The sequence below is a fragment of the Rhinolophus sinicus genome, chromosome 5 (genome assembly GCF_057876585.1).
Source record: "Rhinolophus sinicus isolate RSI-liver-muscle chromosome 5, RSI-T2T, whole genome shotgun sequence".
Taxonomy (NCBI): Eukaryota; Metazoa; Chordata; class Mammalia; order Chiroptera; family Rhinolophidae; genus Rhinolophus; species Rhinolophus sinicus.
The window spans coordinates 69,196,736-69,214,785 of record NC_142505.1 but is presented as its reverse complement, the minus strand read 5'-3'; the positions used below and the strand labels follow the sequence as shown (position 1 = coordinate 69,214,785).

General features: G+C 51.1%; 1 protein-coding gene across 5 annotated transcripts in view; it reads left to right on the top strand.

Annotated features, from left to right (window-relative positions):
* The window catches only part of ADAMTS2 (ADAM metallopeptidase with thrombospondin type 1 motif 2), a 267,231-nt gene that overhangs the window by 140,160 nt on the left and 109,021 nt on the right, over positions 1 to 18,050 (top strand). For all 5 annotated transcript variants that reach the window (XR_016021425.1, XR_016021424.1, XM_088798870.1 and 2 more), the window contains exon 4: positions 4,488 to 4,690. Coding sequence is in view for 3 of the 5 variants with exons in the window: in XM_088798870.1 (XP_088654996.1) it covers positions 4,488 to 4,690 (203 nt within the window). In the remaining 2 variants the exon portion in view is untranslated. The remainder of the gene's footprint in view (positions 1 to 4,487; positions 4,691 to 18,050) is intronic.

The window sequence follows — 18,050 nt, the reverse complement described above, 5'->3', positions numbered from 1 at the left end:
CCTGTGTGGCACTGGGGAAACTGAGGCATACAAGACCCTATGGCCCTGTAAGCCCAGGGGTCACCATCCAACAGAGGGAAAGACAGTTAATGCTCAAGCGAAGTCACAAATGAGATGAGAAATGCAAACTGTGATGTGTCGCATGAAGGAAGAAAACGGGCGCTGTCAGGGAGACACTGGGGAGGGAGAGCTGATTTTAATTTAGGATGAAATAGGCAAGATCCCTGAGGAGGTGACTTTTTAGCTGACACCTGAAGGATGAGAGGGAGCAGGTCCAGTGAGAAATGAGGGGAGATGGTTCCATGGACTGGAGACAACAGTCTGCTCGCCACTGATCAAGGCCCCTTGCACCCCTTCCCCAAAAGTTTGCCACTGGCTCTGTGGGGGAAGCACATGGGGACCAAATTTGTCCCTGAGTCCAGTGCAGGAGGCAGTGGGGCTCCACACCAAGGGCTGTGGGCCCCCTTCCCTCTGGGCCTTTTGGGGACCTCCTGCTCGGCCTGGGGGGCTGTTACATTTGGGCCAGAACAGCAGCAGAAGGGGCACCCCAGGTGAAGAGGGCAGTGCAGCAAAGGCCTAGGCGTGCGCTGTGCACAGGGAGGCCAAACACCAGGCGCCCTTGAACCTGCCACACCAGGCGCCCTTGAACCTGCCACACACCATGCTCCTGAGGCATTGGCAGACGCAGACCCTCAGGGTTTCTCTTTTCCAGCCTAAACGTGCTTGTTCTTACCAATGCAAGTTTCCTGCACGTCCCTTGGTGCTGGTGTACAGGGCCCGCCTGGCCATGTCAGCAATGCTGGATCCCAGGGCCTGGGCCTGGTCCTGCCTCCTCTGTGGTGTGGGTTGTCCTACTCACTTCATCTTTCTGCTGCTGTTACTTGATGCTAAAATGGGACAGTAATGAGGACAACGAGGAGCCTCTTCCTCACTGTGGGATCGGGTGGCTCCTGGGGGTGGCAGAGCTTTGTCACTGTGCAGGGCTGTGCCCACGCCCTGCCCACCACAGATGCGGGGGTGGGGGTGCAGGTCTGGACCCCACTGGCTAAGGATGCGCTTGGCCACTGCGCCCGCTCAGGCCGCTGGGTGCAGCCTGTTCTCTTCCTGGTGCTGATCAACTCGAAGGATCCTGTCTGATTTCCAGAGACTAAAACTGGGGACAAATCTTGGAAGCTTCCTGCTGTGTCATGCTTTGCCTGAGACATGAGCAAAAAGAGCCCTAGCTGCCTTCCAGAAAGGTCCCCCAAAACAGGGAATACCAGGAACTTGAATGGAGGATACTTGGCCACAGGGTCCGCGCTCCCCATTTCTAGGGACCAGCCGCCTGGGGAGTGACTTCTGCTCATGGTGGAGGCTATGCACAGAGGGTGACAGAGATGGGCAGCCCTGATAGCTCGTTATCTGGGCCTGGGCCAATAACGAAGGCTGGAGCAAAGGGCTGGGTGAACGCCATGCCACCGTGCTTAGAGCTCCCGGGGAGGGGGGAGAGTGGCAAAGAGCCTTCCCTGGGCTCCGAGGGACTGAGGGGAGCAGAAGCCGTTAGCCCAGGTAGGTGACCCAGTGCAGGTGGACGGCCCTGACGGCCGGCGTTGGCATCAGGGGATCACTTGGCTGCTGACCCAGGACCGGGCAGGAGCCTGCCACTGGCCCAAGTTCCTTGCAGCAGGACTTGGTTTGAAGGATAGGCCTGCTAGGACCAAGGTGTGGTTGGGGTCTGCATGGTCTAGGCTTCAGGGCCAAGCCCTGAGGGACATCCAAGGTGGACAAGGTGGAGCATCAGCTTGGCGGCTGGGTCCCATCAGCACTCACTGTGGCCCCAGGCCTAACAGACCCACTGACCTTGGGGCTGTTCCTTGTGTCTTGCCTGAGCAGAGCTGGGGCTTCCAGGGGCTGGATGGCAGGGTGGGCTGTCACCTGCCAGGAGCCTGTCTTCCTTTCTTCATCTGACTTTAACCTCAGCTTTGGGGCAACTCTACAGGGGCTGGGGTATTCTAGAACGTAATGTCCAAGGCACCCCCCAAATAATCATGATTAGAATAATTATAACAATAATTATACTTGAAGTGAAATTGACATTTTTAATGCATCTTTAGAAAACATTGTTTCTAATGGACCTGTAACATGCAATTTAATTAAAAACCATGCTTTCAAGATACAGCCCAGCCAGCTCTGGCCCAATGAGAGCCCCCTTGCCCTGCCACAGGGAATGTCAGGAAGGGTCATTGACCGGTGACTCCCCCCAAAGGGTCAGGGGGCACTCTGATGCCTTCAGGGGCCAGGAGAGCAGGAGAGCAACAAGCCAAGTAGCCTGGGGATATGGTCCTCTGTGTCCTGTCAGCAGGTGTGACCATCACTCCACAGCCCAGTGTCACCCACCCCCACCTGCCTACATTGTGACTCTATCTCCTAATTCCTCAGAGAAGCTGGCTAGTCTAGGTTTTGTTTAATGAGAAATCTCCCAATTTTAAAATACTATCAATGAAGTTATTTTTTAAATACCACATGGCCCTAACAAGCGCTTTCCCTAATAAGTGCCTCTGTGGGCTGATTTTGCCCAGGAACCACCCGTTAGTGATCCCTGGCAGAGGGTAACCTCCAGCCTCTTCCCCAGGGAAGAGTTTCTTATGGAAATAACCATTTTTCTGCTTCCCAAGGTGGTTCTGAAGGTGAGCTGTCCCTGCTTGTTGAAAATGCAAAGAAATAAATGTGTAAAAATAGAGTAGCAATTCCTCAAACTCCCTGTCAGGCTTAAGTAGCTGGTCTCTCTTCTGGGGCTGGCAAGGATGGCCCTGAATCATCTCCAGGCATCCCAGTTGGGGGAATTGGCCGCACACCTGCCTCCCGGGGCAGCCCTGGGCAGCGTCTGCCATGGGCTTGTGTGTCAGGGGTGCACAGGGGCCTGCAGGGTGGGGTGGGGCACAAGGACCCCAGGAGATACTGAATGCTAGCAGCTGCTGAGCCCTGGCCCGACTCACTCCTCTTCTCTGTGAAGACCCCCCTCTGCTTCTCCTGTACCTCCTGCACCCAACTTTTCCTTCTTGCTCTCTGTGCTGTGGCCCAGTGCAAATTTGTGCTCCTGGCTGAGAAGCATGTTGGGGGGGTCCATCAGTCCTCCTGAATAAAATGGGGACAGTGATGCACACCAGTGAGGCCCATTGTCAGCACTGGGTGAAGAGACATCTGCGCAGGGCCTAGTGATGGGGCCAGACTCTGCAGCTGTGGGCCCTGCCTGTCCGCGGGCGGCCATGCTGCTTTCAGTAGCCCTGTTCTGCCTCCAGGACCTGCCGTGTGACACTGCAATGTACAGGGAGTTCCTGTCCCTGTCTGGAGGAGGCAGCAGACAAGAGTCTTTGCAGCCAAGTGAGAATTGCTTTGGAAGACTCTTAGGGAGGTGGTCTGCGGGGTTACTGACAGCTGAGCTGGCTTGTCAGCCCCACCTTCAGCTGCAGGGGCACAGGGCCTGGACACTGCCCCTTGGGTTGGTGATGTGACAATGATCTGAGGTCTAAGGTCCTTCCGAGGGCAGGAGTCTCTGATAACCCCTCCCCTCACACAGAGGGACTGCCAACGAAAAGCAGGACCCTGAGGTCAGGGACCCATCCAGGGCAGGACCCAGGCCCAGTTGGAAAGGAAAAGGGAACCAAGGCAGTAGCTACAGCTTTTCAGATGGTGAGACAACATCCTGGGGCCCTGGGCTTGGAGTCAACCAAGCCTGAGGTCCCCACTCCCCCACCAGGCTAGGTGCTGAGCCTATGGGTCTGGAGGTGAGCCCCTGCCCAGGCAGACTGTGAAGGAGCTGTCATGAGAAGGGCTTGCCCTGGTCCCTGCATAATTCAGTCAGGCAACCGCCCATCTCCTCATCTCAGGACCAGGGGCAAGCACAGTTCACCTGGAAGGGCAACCCCGGGAGGTCTTGACTGTGAAGTGGGAGTGGGTGGGCCTGGCCCAGAGACGAGGGATCTTGCTTCCAGGGAAGAAGGAAATTCCGAAAGGGAGCTGCCCAAGGAGATGCCGTGGGACACGCACAACCTGGGCTGGGCCTCAATTTCCCCAGTTATAACAGGGGTGGCCACACTTGGGAGACCAGCCCCTTGGCACCTGGGCAGCCCTTTTCTAGTGTTCAAGTGTGTGAATGTGTGAAAAGAGCTGGCTCTGCCCACACCCACCTGGCTGGGCAGCCCAGCTTCCAGCCTCTCTGTTCGTCACTGGGTACCAGACTGGGTTCCGCAGGGGTCAGGTGTTGGCTTGTGTGCTGATGGGTCTGAGCCAACTCGGCACGTCAATAGTGCCCTCTCTGAAACTCAGTTTGTTTTTCTGTAAAATGAAACAAGGATGTCCTTGTTTTGAGAGTGCTGTGAGTTTTCAGCAGGATGGCCAGGCTGGGGCAGGGCAGGTGCGGAGTGGCACCGCTGTGGGGTTTTGTCCAGCCCTGCCATATCCCTGGCGAGCCTGGCTGCTGCAGCACGCTGTGTCCTCTGTCTTTCCAGGGGCCTCCCTGGGCAGCCTGGACAGCCTCCGCCACAGCCTGGGCACCCTGGAGGAACGCGTCAACAGCTCGAGGCCCAGGGCACGCAGGCACGCAGCTGACGACGACTACAACATTGAGGTCCTGCTGGGTGTGGACGACTCTGTGGTCCAGTTCCACGGCAAGGAGCACGTGCAGAAGTACCTGCTCACACTCATGAACATTGTAAGTGGGGCGGCGGGGGAGGGGTGCAGGTGGGCCAGGCACCTGTGTTGTCTGCGGTTTCCTGGTGGACCTGGGGTGAGTGATGTGGTCACAGGGAAGGTGTCCAGGTCCACAGGTGACAAAGGTGACCTTCCCATAGACCACTCTGAACCTCATTTTCGCATCTCCAAATGGTTGGGGGCAGGGGGAATTCTGCCTTGGCAAGGCTGTTTCCACACTGAGACAAATTTTTCACAAACTCCAGTCATCTGTGCACCAGTTGTCTTGATTTTTGCCACACCCACAGGGTACCTGGACTACATTTTCTCATAAATCAACCAACTTTTTTAAGACTTAAAATTATTTACAAAGGAAACCTCACTTGACGTAAAGATAACCTAAAAGTAAATCGTAAAGTGATGGTATTCAACCCCAGCTAGATAGTCCTGCCTTCTGCAGACTCTGAACCATAACCACTCTGTTGAAAAGGGAAATCAGTGTGTGTTAGAGAGGGACAGACAGAGATCCACCTGAGGCTTCCCCCTGAGGTAGTCAGAGGAATTGGAGATTAAAGAGGGGACCCGTTGAGCTTGGGCTATTAATGGGATGTCTGTGTGCCACTTAAGGATTCTGGGGCACAATGGGGTGCCTGCTCCTTGTCTACCCAATGTAGAGAGATGAAGGGGTTGCCCTCACATTCCAGGCTGGCACGCCTGCAGGAGGCACAAGGATGCTGACCGAGTGGCTGGTAGAGAGCGCAGTCCCTCCTCTGCCATGTGTGGTGTGGGGTCACCGTGGGGATGCGAAGCATCTAACCTCCAAAGTGCAGGCTTTGGGGGCAGCATTAAGCTCAGCTGAGCCCATCTGGGAGAGTTGGTTAGGGAGGACAGATTTGTGAAAAGAACCAGAGCTGGAGGTGGGCAGGGGACCCCAGAGATGGGGACTTGGAAAGCAGCAGGACTGTGTGTCCCAGTTTCATGAGCCTTCGTTTTCTCATCTTTAAAACGGGTCGATAATTTACATCTCAGGGGTTGTCATGAGGATTAAATGAGATAATGGAGGTCAACATGTCTTTCAGTTTCTAAATAAAATGTGGTTTTGCTATCGTGATGGTGGCAACGTCCAATTCAGTGACAGCACATCTGGAATCATCCTTGAGAAGTACCCCCAAGGACTCTGAAGTTGGAGTATCCTGGTGAATTCTTCCTGAGGCTGGTGGAGCAAATCTGCCTCTTCCCTGGTGTGCAGGGTCCCTCTGTCACACACCTCGTTCCCATGAGTAGGAGGAAGTCTAGAACTTTCTCTTGGTCTTGCCGATTAACTTCAGTTTATTCATTTACACCCTCATGATCCAACTGTACCTCAATTTTGGATAATGGGATGGCTGGATTAGTTTCTTGAAAAGCATGAGAAATATAAATATTCTTAAATTGGAACAATTTATAACAAGAAAGGATTTTAGGAGATAAATTGAGGTGCTCAGGAAGAGGAGTTGGGCCTTGCCTTCTTCCCTGTGGCATCCAGCAAGTGTTCGTTGGATGTGTGTTTGTCCCAGGCACAGTGCTTGGTCCTATAGGGGCAAGGGCCTGGGGACAGTCCTGGGCTCAGGGCGACACAGTGGGGAGTCTATGCCCCTGCTCTGAGCTCTGCCTCCCACCTTGAGTGCAATGTCGTGGAAGGATGTGGGGTGGGCCTTGGAGCGTGCATTGCCCTGACAACTAATACCCTCTAAGGCTCTGTGTCTTCCATTCAGGGCAGCACACGCCAGGGAGAGAGTGCTGGGGGCTGAGTTAAGACATGTGGAGCCCTTTGGAGGTCCTGGGGAGGAGGCAGATGGAGGAAGTGTGAATTTGTGAGAAAGGGGGAGCTTCCTGAGCAACACTGTCTCGCGGCGCTGTCTGCCTTGCAGGAGATGCTCTAAGGCTGCCCCGTGCATTCAACAGCCGCCAGCCTCCCTGGCCCTTGAGCACTTAAAATGTGGCTGGTGTGATGGAAGAACTAAATTTTTAATTTATTTTTTTCCAACAGAATTTTTTAATTTTAATTTTAAAATTTTATCTGTGGTAAAATACATATAACATAAAATTTACTATCTTCTCCATTTTTAAATGTACAGGTTAGTGGTATTAAGTACATGTATATTGGTGTGCAACCATCACCACCATCCATCTCCAGAATTCTTTTCATCTTGCAAAACTGAAACTGTCCTCATTAAACACTAACTCCCCATTCCCCTCCCCCATCCCCTGGGAACCTCCATTCTACTTTCTGTCTCTGTGATTGACAGCTCCAAGAACCTCATATAAGAGGAGTCATACATTATCTGTCCTTTTGTGACTGGCTTATTTCACTTAGCATAATGTCCTCAAGACTCATCTGTGTTGTACGTGTGTCTGAATCTCCTTCCTTTTAAGGCTGAATGATATTCCACTGCATGAATGGACCACACTTTGTGTATCCATTCATCCATCGATGGACACTGGGTGGTGTCCACCTTTTGGCTGTTGTGAATATGCTGCTATGAACCTGGGTGCACAGTGTCTGTTCCAGTCCCTGCTTTCAGTTCTTTTGTGTCTATACCTAGAAGTGGAGTTGCTGATCATGTGGTAGCTCTGTTTCTAATTTTTTGAGAAATCTCCATACTGTTTTCTATAGAGGCTGCACCATTTTACGTTCCTACCAATAGGGCACAAGGGTTCCAACTTCTCCACATTCTTGTTTCTCCAACACTTGTCATCTTATTTTTTTCTCATTTTTTTATTAGTTTCAGGTGCACAAAACAATGTAATAGTTAGACATTTATCATTTATATCCCTCACAGTGTCAACCCCTCATCCACTATCCCTCTGACATCGCACTCAGCTATTACATTTCCACTGTCTCTATTCCTAATGCTGTGCTCTGCTTCTTGTAAGTATACACACACACACACACACACACACACACACACACACACACACACACACATATATATACACATATGTATATATATGTATATATATATAAACTTGTAGTTGACATTCATTATTGTTCAGCTTCAGCTTCAGGTGTACAGTGCAGTGATCAGGCATCTACATCATCCCTGAGGTGGTCTCCCTAATGAGACAAGTGTCCATCGGATACCCTACAAAGTCTTTACAACATTATTGATTACATTCCCCAAATTGACTTTTGTATCCCCGTGGCAATCTTGTAGTTACTGACTGTGCTTTCTAATCCCCTCCTTTCCCCCTTATTCCCACCCCCCATCTAGCAACCCTCAGTTTTTCCTCTATGTCTCTGAAACTGTTTCTGGTTAGTTCATTCATTTATTCTTTTCTTTAGATTCCACATATAAGTGAGATCATATGGTATTTGTCTTTCTCTGTCTGACTTATTTCACTTAACCTAATGTTCTCTAGGTCCATCCATGTTGTTGCAAATGGTAAGATTTCTTTCATCGTTATGGCTGCGTAATACTCCATTGTATAAATGTACCACAGTTTCTTAATCCAGTCATCTACCGAGGGGCATTTCAGTTGTTTCCATGTCTTGGCTATTGTGTATAGTGCTGCAATAAACATAGGGGTGTATAAATTTTTTTGAATTAGAGTTTTGGATTTCTCCAGATAGATACCTAGGAGTGGAATTGCTGGATCATAAGGTAGTTCCATTTTCAGATTTTTGAGGAACCTCCATACTGTTTTCCATAGTGGCTGCACCAATCTGCAATCCCACCAACAGTGCATGAGGGTTCCCTTTTCTCCACATCCTCGCCAGCACTTGTTGTTTGTTGATTTATTGATGACAACACTTGTTATCTTTGATAGTTGCCCATCTAATGGATGATTTCATATTTGTAATGAATTGGCATTTGGATTTGAATTGTGGCTGATGTCCTGGACGGTTCGTACACAACGGGACTGCCTGCTGTGCCCTTCCTCTGAACTTGACCAGGCATGTGGTGCTAAACACAGGCATAGGCAGCCCTGGGATGGGGGTCTTGAGACACTGAAGGTGCTAGCTCACCCCGAGTGGCCCTGGCAGCCTGGCCAGGGCACGTCTACCTCTCCCTGTGAGTGCACAGCTGGTTACGGGGCTTCCCAGTCCTACAGCTAGAGCAGCAGTGTACAGGACAGATGTTACAGCAGCCGGCCTGGACTGCGTTCCAAGTGAGGCATTTGGTCAGCTGTGGAGACAGCCCAGGCGAGGGCAGAAGTGCTTGAGAGCCAGTGGCCGAGACTTGGGGGCCAGCCTGGGTGGGCTCAAGAGAAAAGCTGTGAGTCCCCAGGAGTAGGAGGCTCTGGTGGGCTCCCTATGGTAGGGGACCAGAGAATGCAGGGAGCAGGGACAAGCAGAGGTCACTGTGGACTGGACACAGGCGTGGCTGGACCCTGGCAGCTCTGAGCTGCTTCAGTTTCTCTCATCGCTCTGGGTGGTTCTTCCTGCAGGACTCTCTTTGGGGTCTCTCTGTGGCAGAGCATGGTCTGCGATGTGGGTCCTGATATGACACAGACATTTCGGGTTCATCAAATATTTGTGTGATCCCCCTCCTCTCCAGGGCCCAGCCTCCTTTGCTCCTAATTTGGGGCTGTGTGCTAGTTTTATGTAACAGTCTGTGTGGAAGGAAGTGACATGTGTCACTTCTTGGCTGATGCAGTTAAAAACCAGTGTATCCCCTCCTTCTCTCCCTTTCCCTGCCACAGTGACCTTGAAAGTCATGTATCTTAGTTGGCACAGCTACAAAAATAGACAGGGCCACCCAGTCTGCGTTAGGCTGTGGTGCGTGAGGAAGCACATACCAGCTTTTATTGTGTGAAGCTACTGCTATGTGGCGGAGCCTTTGTTACTGCAGCATGGCCCATCCTAGTTTGCCTAATACACTGGCTCCTGCCCACCCACGTCAGGCAAGGGGTACAGCTCTGAACAAGGTGACTCTGTGCCTCTGGTTATGGGCTTGCGTCCAGGTGGGGGGCACAGACAATACTCAAGGGAAAAACAAATGAGATAATTTCAGATAATGATAAATGAAATGAAGGAAATAAAATAACTAGTGAGCTGGAAAAGGGGAAAGGGTGGGGAAGGTGGGTCACTTTATACAGGAGGTAAGGGAAGTGGGTGCAGGAAGTAACGTTGGAGCCGAGATTCGAATGATAATGGGTAACTGTGGGAAGAGAAGGGATAGAGTGTTCCAGGCTGAGGAAACAGGCAGTGCCAAGGCCCTGGGGCAGAGTGAGGTCGGCACATTTGAAGAAGGGTAAAAGGGCTGGTGTGGGGAGCAAGGGGCCCATGTGGGGAGCAAGGGGCCCATGTGGGAGGGGAAGGTGGAGGCAAGTGGACAGGGACTTGGATGTGACTCTAAGAGCAGTGGGAAATAGCTAGAGGGGCTGCCTCCTTCCTGCGTTAACGGGCAAGACAGCTTCTTTCCTGTGTTCACAGGAAATGGATCAATCCATTCGTTTCTCTGTCTTAGGCTCTCTGGAGGGTAAGAGGGTTAAATGTTTGCTGAGCACTCCACTTCCCTGGGCACACAAAGGGTCTCAGTGTTCAGAGACACCCCCAAACCATTCAAGCACCTCCTGCCAGGTCCAGTTCCCTTCTTTGTCACCTTAAATCTAGAAGAGTAACGTTCTTTGTTTATGAACATATACTAGATTTAACACAGATGATACATTATTTGCAATGGGAAATTAGAATATAGGCTTGTGAATGTTTTCTCCTTCCAGTTACTGCCCACTGCCTCGCTTTTATGATGGCATATCATTGCATCATGTACCTGTTTATATAACTGATTATTTACATAGGAGTTCTGACAATTAAGTTCATGAACTTGCCACCCTGTGCTTACCTTGGCAGCACTGTACAAGCAGCTCAGTAAGGTTTCATAACCTTGGTATATCAGTGTCTCTCAGCTGTGTTCGTGTCAACGTGCGGCAGTGTCTTGCTGAATGGCATTCATTACTGTTGTTGCGTGTTTTTGTGTGCTGTCTCGAGAATATCTGAGCTTGAATTAGAGCAACAAACAAACATTAAATTTCTTGTTAAATTTGGCAAGAGTGGAAGTGAAATCAGGGACATGTTAGTCCAAGTTTATGGGGATAATGCCATGAAGAAAATGGCAGTGTACAAATGGATTAAATGTTTTTCTGAGGGGAGAGAATGCGTCACTGATGAAGAGAGGTCAGGGAGGCCGGTAACAAGCAGAACTGATGAAAACATTGCAAAAATTCATCCAAATTGTGCCTCAAAATCATTGGCTGTCTGTGGGAAGCACAGCAGACCAAGTAAACATTGATAGAGAAACAGTTAGGAAAATCTTAACTGAAAATCTTGGCATGAGAAAGGTGTGTGAAAAAATGGTCCCAAAGGAGCTCACCGACGAACAAAAGCAAAGGAGAGTCGAAGTTTGCCAAGCAAGACCTTTTGGAGAGGCAAGACGATGTTTTGGGCTGTGTTATCACTGGTCATGAAACACGGGTGCACCAATACGACCCTGAAACACAGTGTCAAAATGCACAATGGAAGTCATCCAATTCTCCATGACCAAAAAAGTTGCGTCAGTCCAAATCAAGAGTCAAAATGATATTGCTAACCTTTTTTCATATCAGAGAGATTATTCATTATGAATTTATACCAACTGGACAAACAGTTAACCAAGTTTATTATTTGGAAGTGCTGAAAAGGCTGCATGAAAAAGTTAGAAGAAAATGACCTGAACTTTTCGCCAACAATTCATGGCTCTTGCATCACGACAATGCACCAGCTCACCCGGCACTGTCTGTGAGGGAATTTTTAGCCAGGAAACAAATAACTGTATTGGAAAACCCTCCCTACTTACCTAATCTGGCCCCCAATGACTTCTTTCTTTACCCAAGGATAAAGGAAATATTGAAAGGAAGACATTTTGATGACATTCAGGACATCAAGGGTAATACGATGACAGCTCTGATGGCCATTCCAGAAGAAGAGTTCCAAAACTGCTTTGAAGGGTAGACTAGGTGCTGGCGTCGGTGCATAGCTTTCCAAGGGGAGTACTTTGAAAGTGACCGTAGTGATATTCAGCAATGAAGTGTGTAGCACTTCTTCTAGGATGAGTTCGCGAACTTAATTGTCAGACTTCAAAGCACCTAACAACGTTTATTTCCCCATTGAAGGTGAGAACAGCCACTGACTGTAATGAACATCTTTACAGCTGAATCTGTCACTCATCCTTTATCGTTTCCTTAAGCTGAGTTCCTAAAAGTTCAACACTTGGTCAACAGTATGCATTTTACAGCTTTTTGTGGCAGAATGTTCTCTGTTATGGTCTCACCATCGCACGCCCCACCAAGCAAATGCCTGGCCCCACCTCCTCATTCCACTGAACCCTTCTCAGCTGTGGTACATGGGTGGCTACAACTGGGATATAGTTTTTGTTGCAAGTTGAATTTATTTGATAGTAATGAGGTGATCATCTCAGTTTTATGATTGGGATATTCATGTCCTTTATTCTTCTGGGATTTGAGTTTCTTTCTTGTCACTTTGAAGAACGTTTATATTAAAATAGGTTGACTTTTTGTCCATCATATGGGTGGGAAATATTCTTCCCACTTTTGCAGTTTGCCTTTTGTTTTGTTTGGGGCTGGTTTTCGGCAGCTCACATTATTCTGTGCAGTCGTGTCCTCAGACGTCTGCTCCTCGGTGTGCCCTCGGGTGCCGTGTTTGACGCTTCATGCTTCCCCACAAGTTTGTCATGTGGGGCTTTGCTGTGGTCCCCTCGGCAGTGACTCTAGGCCTGTTGTCAGCAGCAGCATGTCCCAAACCTAGCCCACTGACATCCTTGCCACATCGCATTCAGCCCCAGCAGCCCCGCACCCAGAATGTCTCCTGGTATAAAACTCCTGGGGCTGGAGCAAGATGAAAATGTGGTTCTCTTAGTCAAAGAGCAGGAAAAAGTGCCATAGAAGGTACATATCAAACCTTTTCCTTTCTCCCACACTCTGTCTCAGCTTGTCAAGGTTTTTAAATGTTCTATTGTCGCTATATAGAAAAATTAGACTTTTAAATTATTAGCATGAATTTTGCCATTTATCTTTATATTGTACAAAGCCTGTTTTAAGCACTCCAATTAGAGTGTTTAACTTGTATGCACTATCACCAAAATTAAACAGATTTGTATTTCGTGGCTCATGCCCGAGGGTGCCTCAAGCTGGCCGGAAGTTCAGACAAAGCACAAGCCCAACTTGGGAAGGTTGGAAGGGAGAGAAGAGGAGCCCAGGTCAGAGCCAGTGGAGGGGGTCCTGCATAGGGCACACATCCTCACCGGGGCCGTGGCTCTGGCCAGCAATGCAGGGTGTGCCCACGGGGACCTGACAGCTGCCCCAGCCCTGCTGACAGCCACCACTGGGGAACACATGGCGCTGTGCTCTGCCCAGGGGGCCTGGAGACGTTGAGCTTGGCATCTCCCCTTCCTACAAGGCCCACTGCCCCAGCACAGGGCAGATGGCCAAGGATCTTTACACCTTGGCACCTAGGTCGGGGTGTATGACAGGCTCACCTCTGCTAAGACCAGTGTGGGGCCACTGGCCGTGGGTGGCATGGCTGTGGCCGTCGCACCACTCCAGGTACCACGGGGCACATGCACCCACCCTGACCCTTCCTGCATCTGCGTCCAGGCCCCAAGTGTGGGGGCCCTTCTGAGCACAGGCTGGCGGCTTGCCTGCAAACCCAGGAATGTCAGTCCCGCCCCCCTTCCCTGCACTGCCCGCCTCAGGGCCCCTTCTCCATGGCTCTTCCCCACCCTGCTCTCCAGAGGTTCTGCTCAAAGCTGCCCTATCGCGGCTCCTGCCCAGATGAAGAAAGCTGTGTCTGAGAATGAGCTGGGGCCAGGCTGGGGGCCACAGCCTCTTCTTCTGGGGCCCTTGTACTGATTTTTAGCTCTTAAACACTGTAGCCTCAAGGTTGCTGGCAAACCCAGGCTAAGGCCTGGTCCCATTGGCCCAGGGGCCCTTAGAGGCTGGGACCCCCAAGGAAGGCCGCCAGGGAGCCTCACCCACCAATCTGAGGCAGCGGTGTGTGGCCCATCCAGCCCTGCTGGCTCCTCCAGGCCCATCCTCCACCAGTGCTGAGCCCCATGTGGGGTCTGCACAGCCAGCCCCCTGCCATCATCCTGCTCCTCCTCCCAGTTCATCCACTGCCCCCAGCAGGCCCAGCCCTGAGGACTAGGAACTCCCCTCTGCCTGGCTTCCCAGTGTGCTGGGAGCCACTGTCCTGCTTGACCTTTTCTCTTTGGAAATGTGCCTCTTGCTGTGTCTGGTCATCTCAGGCTGGGATGCAGGACACACCCCTGAACACACCTGCTGCTACTGAACCTAGTGCTTAGGGAATTCCACGCTCTCAGACCCACTCTGCCAGGCTCTGAGCGTGTCTCTGCTTGCAAACTCGGCGCTGTGGCAGCGGGAGCCTGGCCCCAAGGAGCTGTGCTAGGATGCAACCCCCGTGCTCGTGGCACCTTCAGTTACCTTGCCAGCCAGGCAAATGGGAGGCCAGGGGGGAGTGCCTAGGGGAAGATTGGAGCCATTATCAAAGTAACATGTTTACATATGCATTTTTAAAAATAAAATCTATTTGTGCCAAGACTAAGGAATATAAAATTTGGGTCCAAGATCAGTGCTTCCTATCTGGCTTTATAACATATAACTGAAGCACTAACTTCAATCCTGTTTTTCCCTGAGAAACCAAAGGCCTTGCTGTGTTGCTTGGGAGCTCAGTGTCCACTGAGACCCAGAGCTGCCTGGACGAGCTGCCTCCAAGTGCACTCCTTGTAAACCTGAGGCAGACCATTGTGGGTGCAGCCCGCCCCCAAAGGCAGCTCATGATTGCTCTTTGTTTCTGGAACCTCAGAAGGTTTGCTGAGGCCACTGAGGCCACAGGACAATGTGAGGTGTCTTCCCTGAAATGCCACTTTTTTTGGACAGCAAGCATTTTAAAACATCGATTTTATGTTAAACTTAGACATATTATGGAGTTAAAACAAAATTCACATAAAGTTTTCAAGATAAGCTGGAGATTCTAAAACAGGGTTGTCAAAATGACTGCTAAATTCGGCCCCCTCATCTGTTTTTGTAAATAAACATTTTTACAAAATAAGTTTACGCAGCCACACCCATTCATTTATTAACTGTCTCTGCCACTTTTGTGTGACAATGGCAGAGTGGAATCCCTGGGACAGGGACTGTGTGGCCTGCAGAGCTGAAAGTGGTCACTGTCTAGTGCTAAATATTTGCTCTCAGGCTCTGAAGAAACCTGTTACTCTTAGTGTGCACCTTGTGCTGTGGCCCCAGCCCTCTAGACTTTGCACGTGTGTCCCGTTGTGCCAGGGCCCTCGGGGGTCCATGTTAAGGGAGCACTAGGCCTAGAATGAAGGGAGAAGCAGCTGCGTCCTCACCCGGGCTTTCACTAGCATACCTGGCCAAGGTCTGCCTTGCCTCGAACTTGGCTTCCTCGTCTTCAAACCTCCCAAACACTCTGAATGTCCATAGAGGCTGGCACAGTCTCGGGCAGGAGGTGGCCTCAGGAGATAAGTTCTGCCTCACCCTCTCAGGCCTCCCTGCAGCCAGAGCAGCCCTTTTCTCAAGGTCATCGTAAGGACCCCACACTTGAGCTGATCTCCACGCCCTCCCTGCTCAGACCCCGGCCCACCCCCACCCTGGGCCCAGCCTAGCCAGCTCAATGGACCTGTGAGGCCACTTCGAGGATTCTTTTGAAAGGAATCACATGAGCTGGTCTTAATAACCACGTGAAAACAGCAGAACAGGAGGAGCTGACTTCTGGGCAGGCAGAGCTGTCTCTCCCCACTGTGTTAACTGCTCACGTCCTGGGAGGATTCCTGAGCCCCCAGGCACCTCTTCTCTTGAGGGTATGTGTGCTCCTCAGGCCCACGGAGAACATGGGACCCAAAGCGCTTCTGAACTTTCAGAGGCCATACCCTCTGATCCCTCTTAGCATGGAAACAATCCTGTGTACAGTATGTTCTTAAACAATTTTTGTTGAATGAATGGTTTCTGTCTGTGCCAGGATTCAGATTTTTTCTTCTTTTCTTTTCTAATTTAATCCAGAAATTGGCCTGGGCTTACCAAAGCCTTGCCAGGGTTTGCAAACAATCAGAGGCATACGGGCTCCACTCCTTACCAGCTTCCAGGAATGTCGGTTGTGTGGTGATGGGGTGGGGGGTGAGGGGAAGGGGCAGGGATGTTTTCTGCTGGTCCTGGGGGGAATCTCGCAAACTGGCCTTTCAGCTGCAAACCAGCCGGGGGGCGGTGCAACCCAAAGTCCTCTGGTTCTTAGGAAAAGAGAGAAATGTCTCTGAAACTAGATGCTAAACTTTGGTTCCCTTAAATTGAAGGCAATCCCAGTGGAGCTCCCTGGCAAGGGGGACAGATTTGGGTTTGGGCCATAGCACCGGAGGAGGATGGGGAGCAGAAGCTCCCCAGGCCCTCGGGGTCTGCTGGTGCCCTGGGTCACAGCAGGGCTTTCTTGGCACTGTTTCTGCTCCTCATGCTTGTCCCACTGGCCTGAGAGTATGGCCCCACATGCCACCAGGAGGTAGGGCTGTCAGGGCCAGTGGTGTGTGTGAAGCGGATATACCGCTTACAAGCGGGCAGCAGTCTCAGATGCTGATGGGAGCCAGGCAGGAGGCATGGTCAGGAACAAGGGTGGCTGTGGGCAGTAGGGAGTGGTGGGGATTGGGGCAACAGGAGACTCCACACCCCTGGAGGTCCCCTTCTGGGCCCCACTCACTTGTGGTCATGTAGGACCCAGTGTTGCCAGCATTTTTTTTCCATGAGAAGCTGGAAATTCAGCTTTTATAGGAAATCTAATTATTTTTCAATGTCAGCAGCATTGAAATTAAGACCTCACACTGCACAAGTGAGTCAGAACACGATTGCAGGCAAGTCTGGCCAGCCAGTGGGTTGACTGTTCCTTTTGGCCTGCCCTACTGTGTCCTGTGATGGGGCAGTTATGCCACCTCCCAGGGATGTTGTGAGCATGACTCGAGTTCAACACCAGAGGAGTACTTACCAGAGTGCTGGGTGCCTGGAGAGCATCCCGCGAATGTGAGCCATCTCTGGTCACATGTTTTTCAGTGGGTGCTCTCTGAACCCTGGGTCTAAATTGGCCCCATTCTGGGCTCTGTGTGCAGAAGTGAGCAGTCGTGTCCCTGCACTCAGAGAGAGCTCAGAACATGGGAAGTGTGGGAGGCATGACAAGGAGTGAAGAATTGCACCCTGGTTAACATGCGTACTGACCACAGCAACAGGGAGCACTGCGTGTTGACAGGGAAGCGTGCCTCAGAAGAGGGCCACTTGAGCTGCCCCTAGTGTAGAGGTAGGGGTTAGCCGGGGAGGAGCACGGGGTGTGCCGGTGCTGCTGCGGGCGGGAGAATAGCATGTGCAAAGGCCCAGCAGCATTGCGACATCACAGTGCACGGTTGGGCCCCACTGAAGTGTCAGGTGCTGGGGGAGAGGCAGGACCTGAGGTTGGCAAAGCCTTCTGTGCCAGGCTAAGGGATCCACCATCATACTATTACAGGGCAGTGATGAAGTTGGTTTGGGGTCTTAAAAGAGAAACATCTATCTTCAGGCATTTGGAGCCCATGCCTTCCATTACCGGTAATGCCTTTGCCCCGGGCCTGAGGCTGCTGGGTTTTTTCACATGTGCTGGGCCTGTGCATAGAAGCACTATTGTGATGTGTCTACATTCCCCAGTGGCCCTGTGTTGCGACCTGCACAACACAAGCCGTGGGAAGGCGAGGGAGGCGGCGAGGGTTAAACTATCTTAAAGAGACAGAGACTCAAATACAGTTAAATCACAGAGGACCAAGGGACTCGCAGCCTCAAGGGACTGGAGCCCCAGAGGTCTTCGTGGGTATTTATTGATTTCTTACAATAAGCATCATATGATTAGAGGCAGGGTCTGCGAAATTTTCACAACCACACCATAAAAATTCTTCCAATTCCCAGATATCTGTCACAAAGCAACCGATGCTCATTGTCCCCAGGCGACTAAGGTGGGTGTGTTCAACCCCCTGGGGGAGCAAGTCTCACAAGGTAAAACCATCCCATGAGCTAAGCAGGAAGAGCGAGATCTTATCGCTCTAATAGGTCCTTTGCATAGCAGAGTGCAGGACAACAACTGGGGCATGCATTAGCAGCTTCCCATAATGGTGAGGAGGAGGGGAATGGCTACCTCCTGACTTTTATTATGTTAACTCATGGGGGTCCCAATGGGGTCCTGTCTGGCTTAAGTCGTTCCTCCCATGAGGAAACTTACTCGTCTTTGACTGCAGACCTTGCTTACAGGGACCAAATAGGGAGACTTAGGATAAATGAACTCAACCCCAAAGAGGGACAGTCCCGCAGAG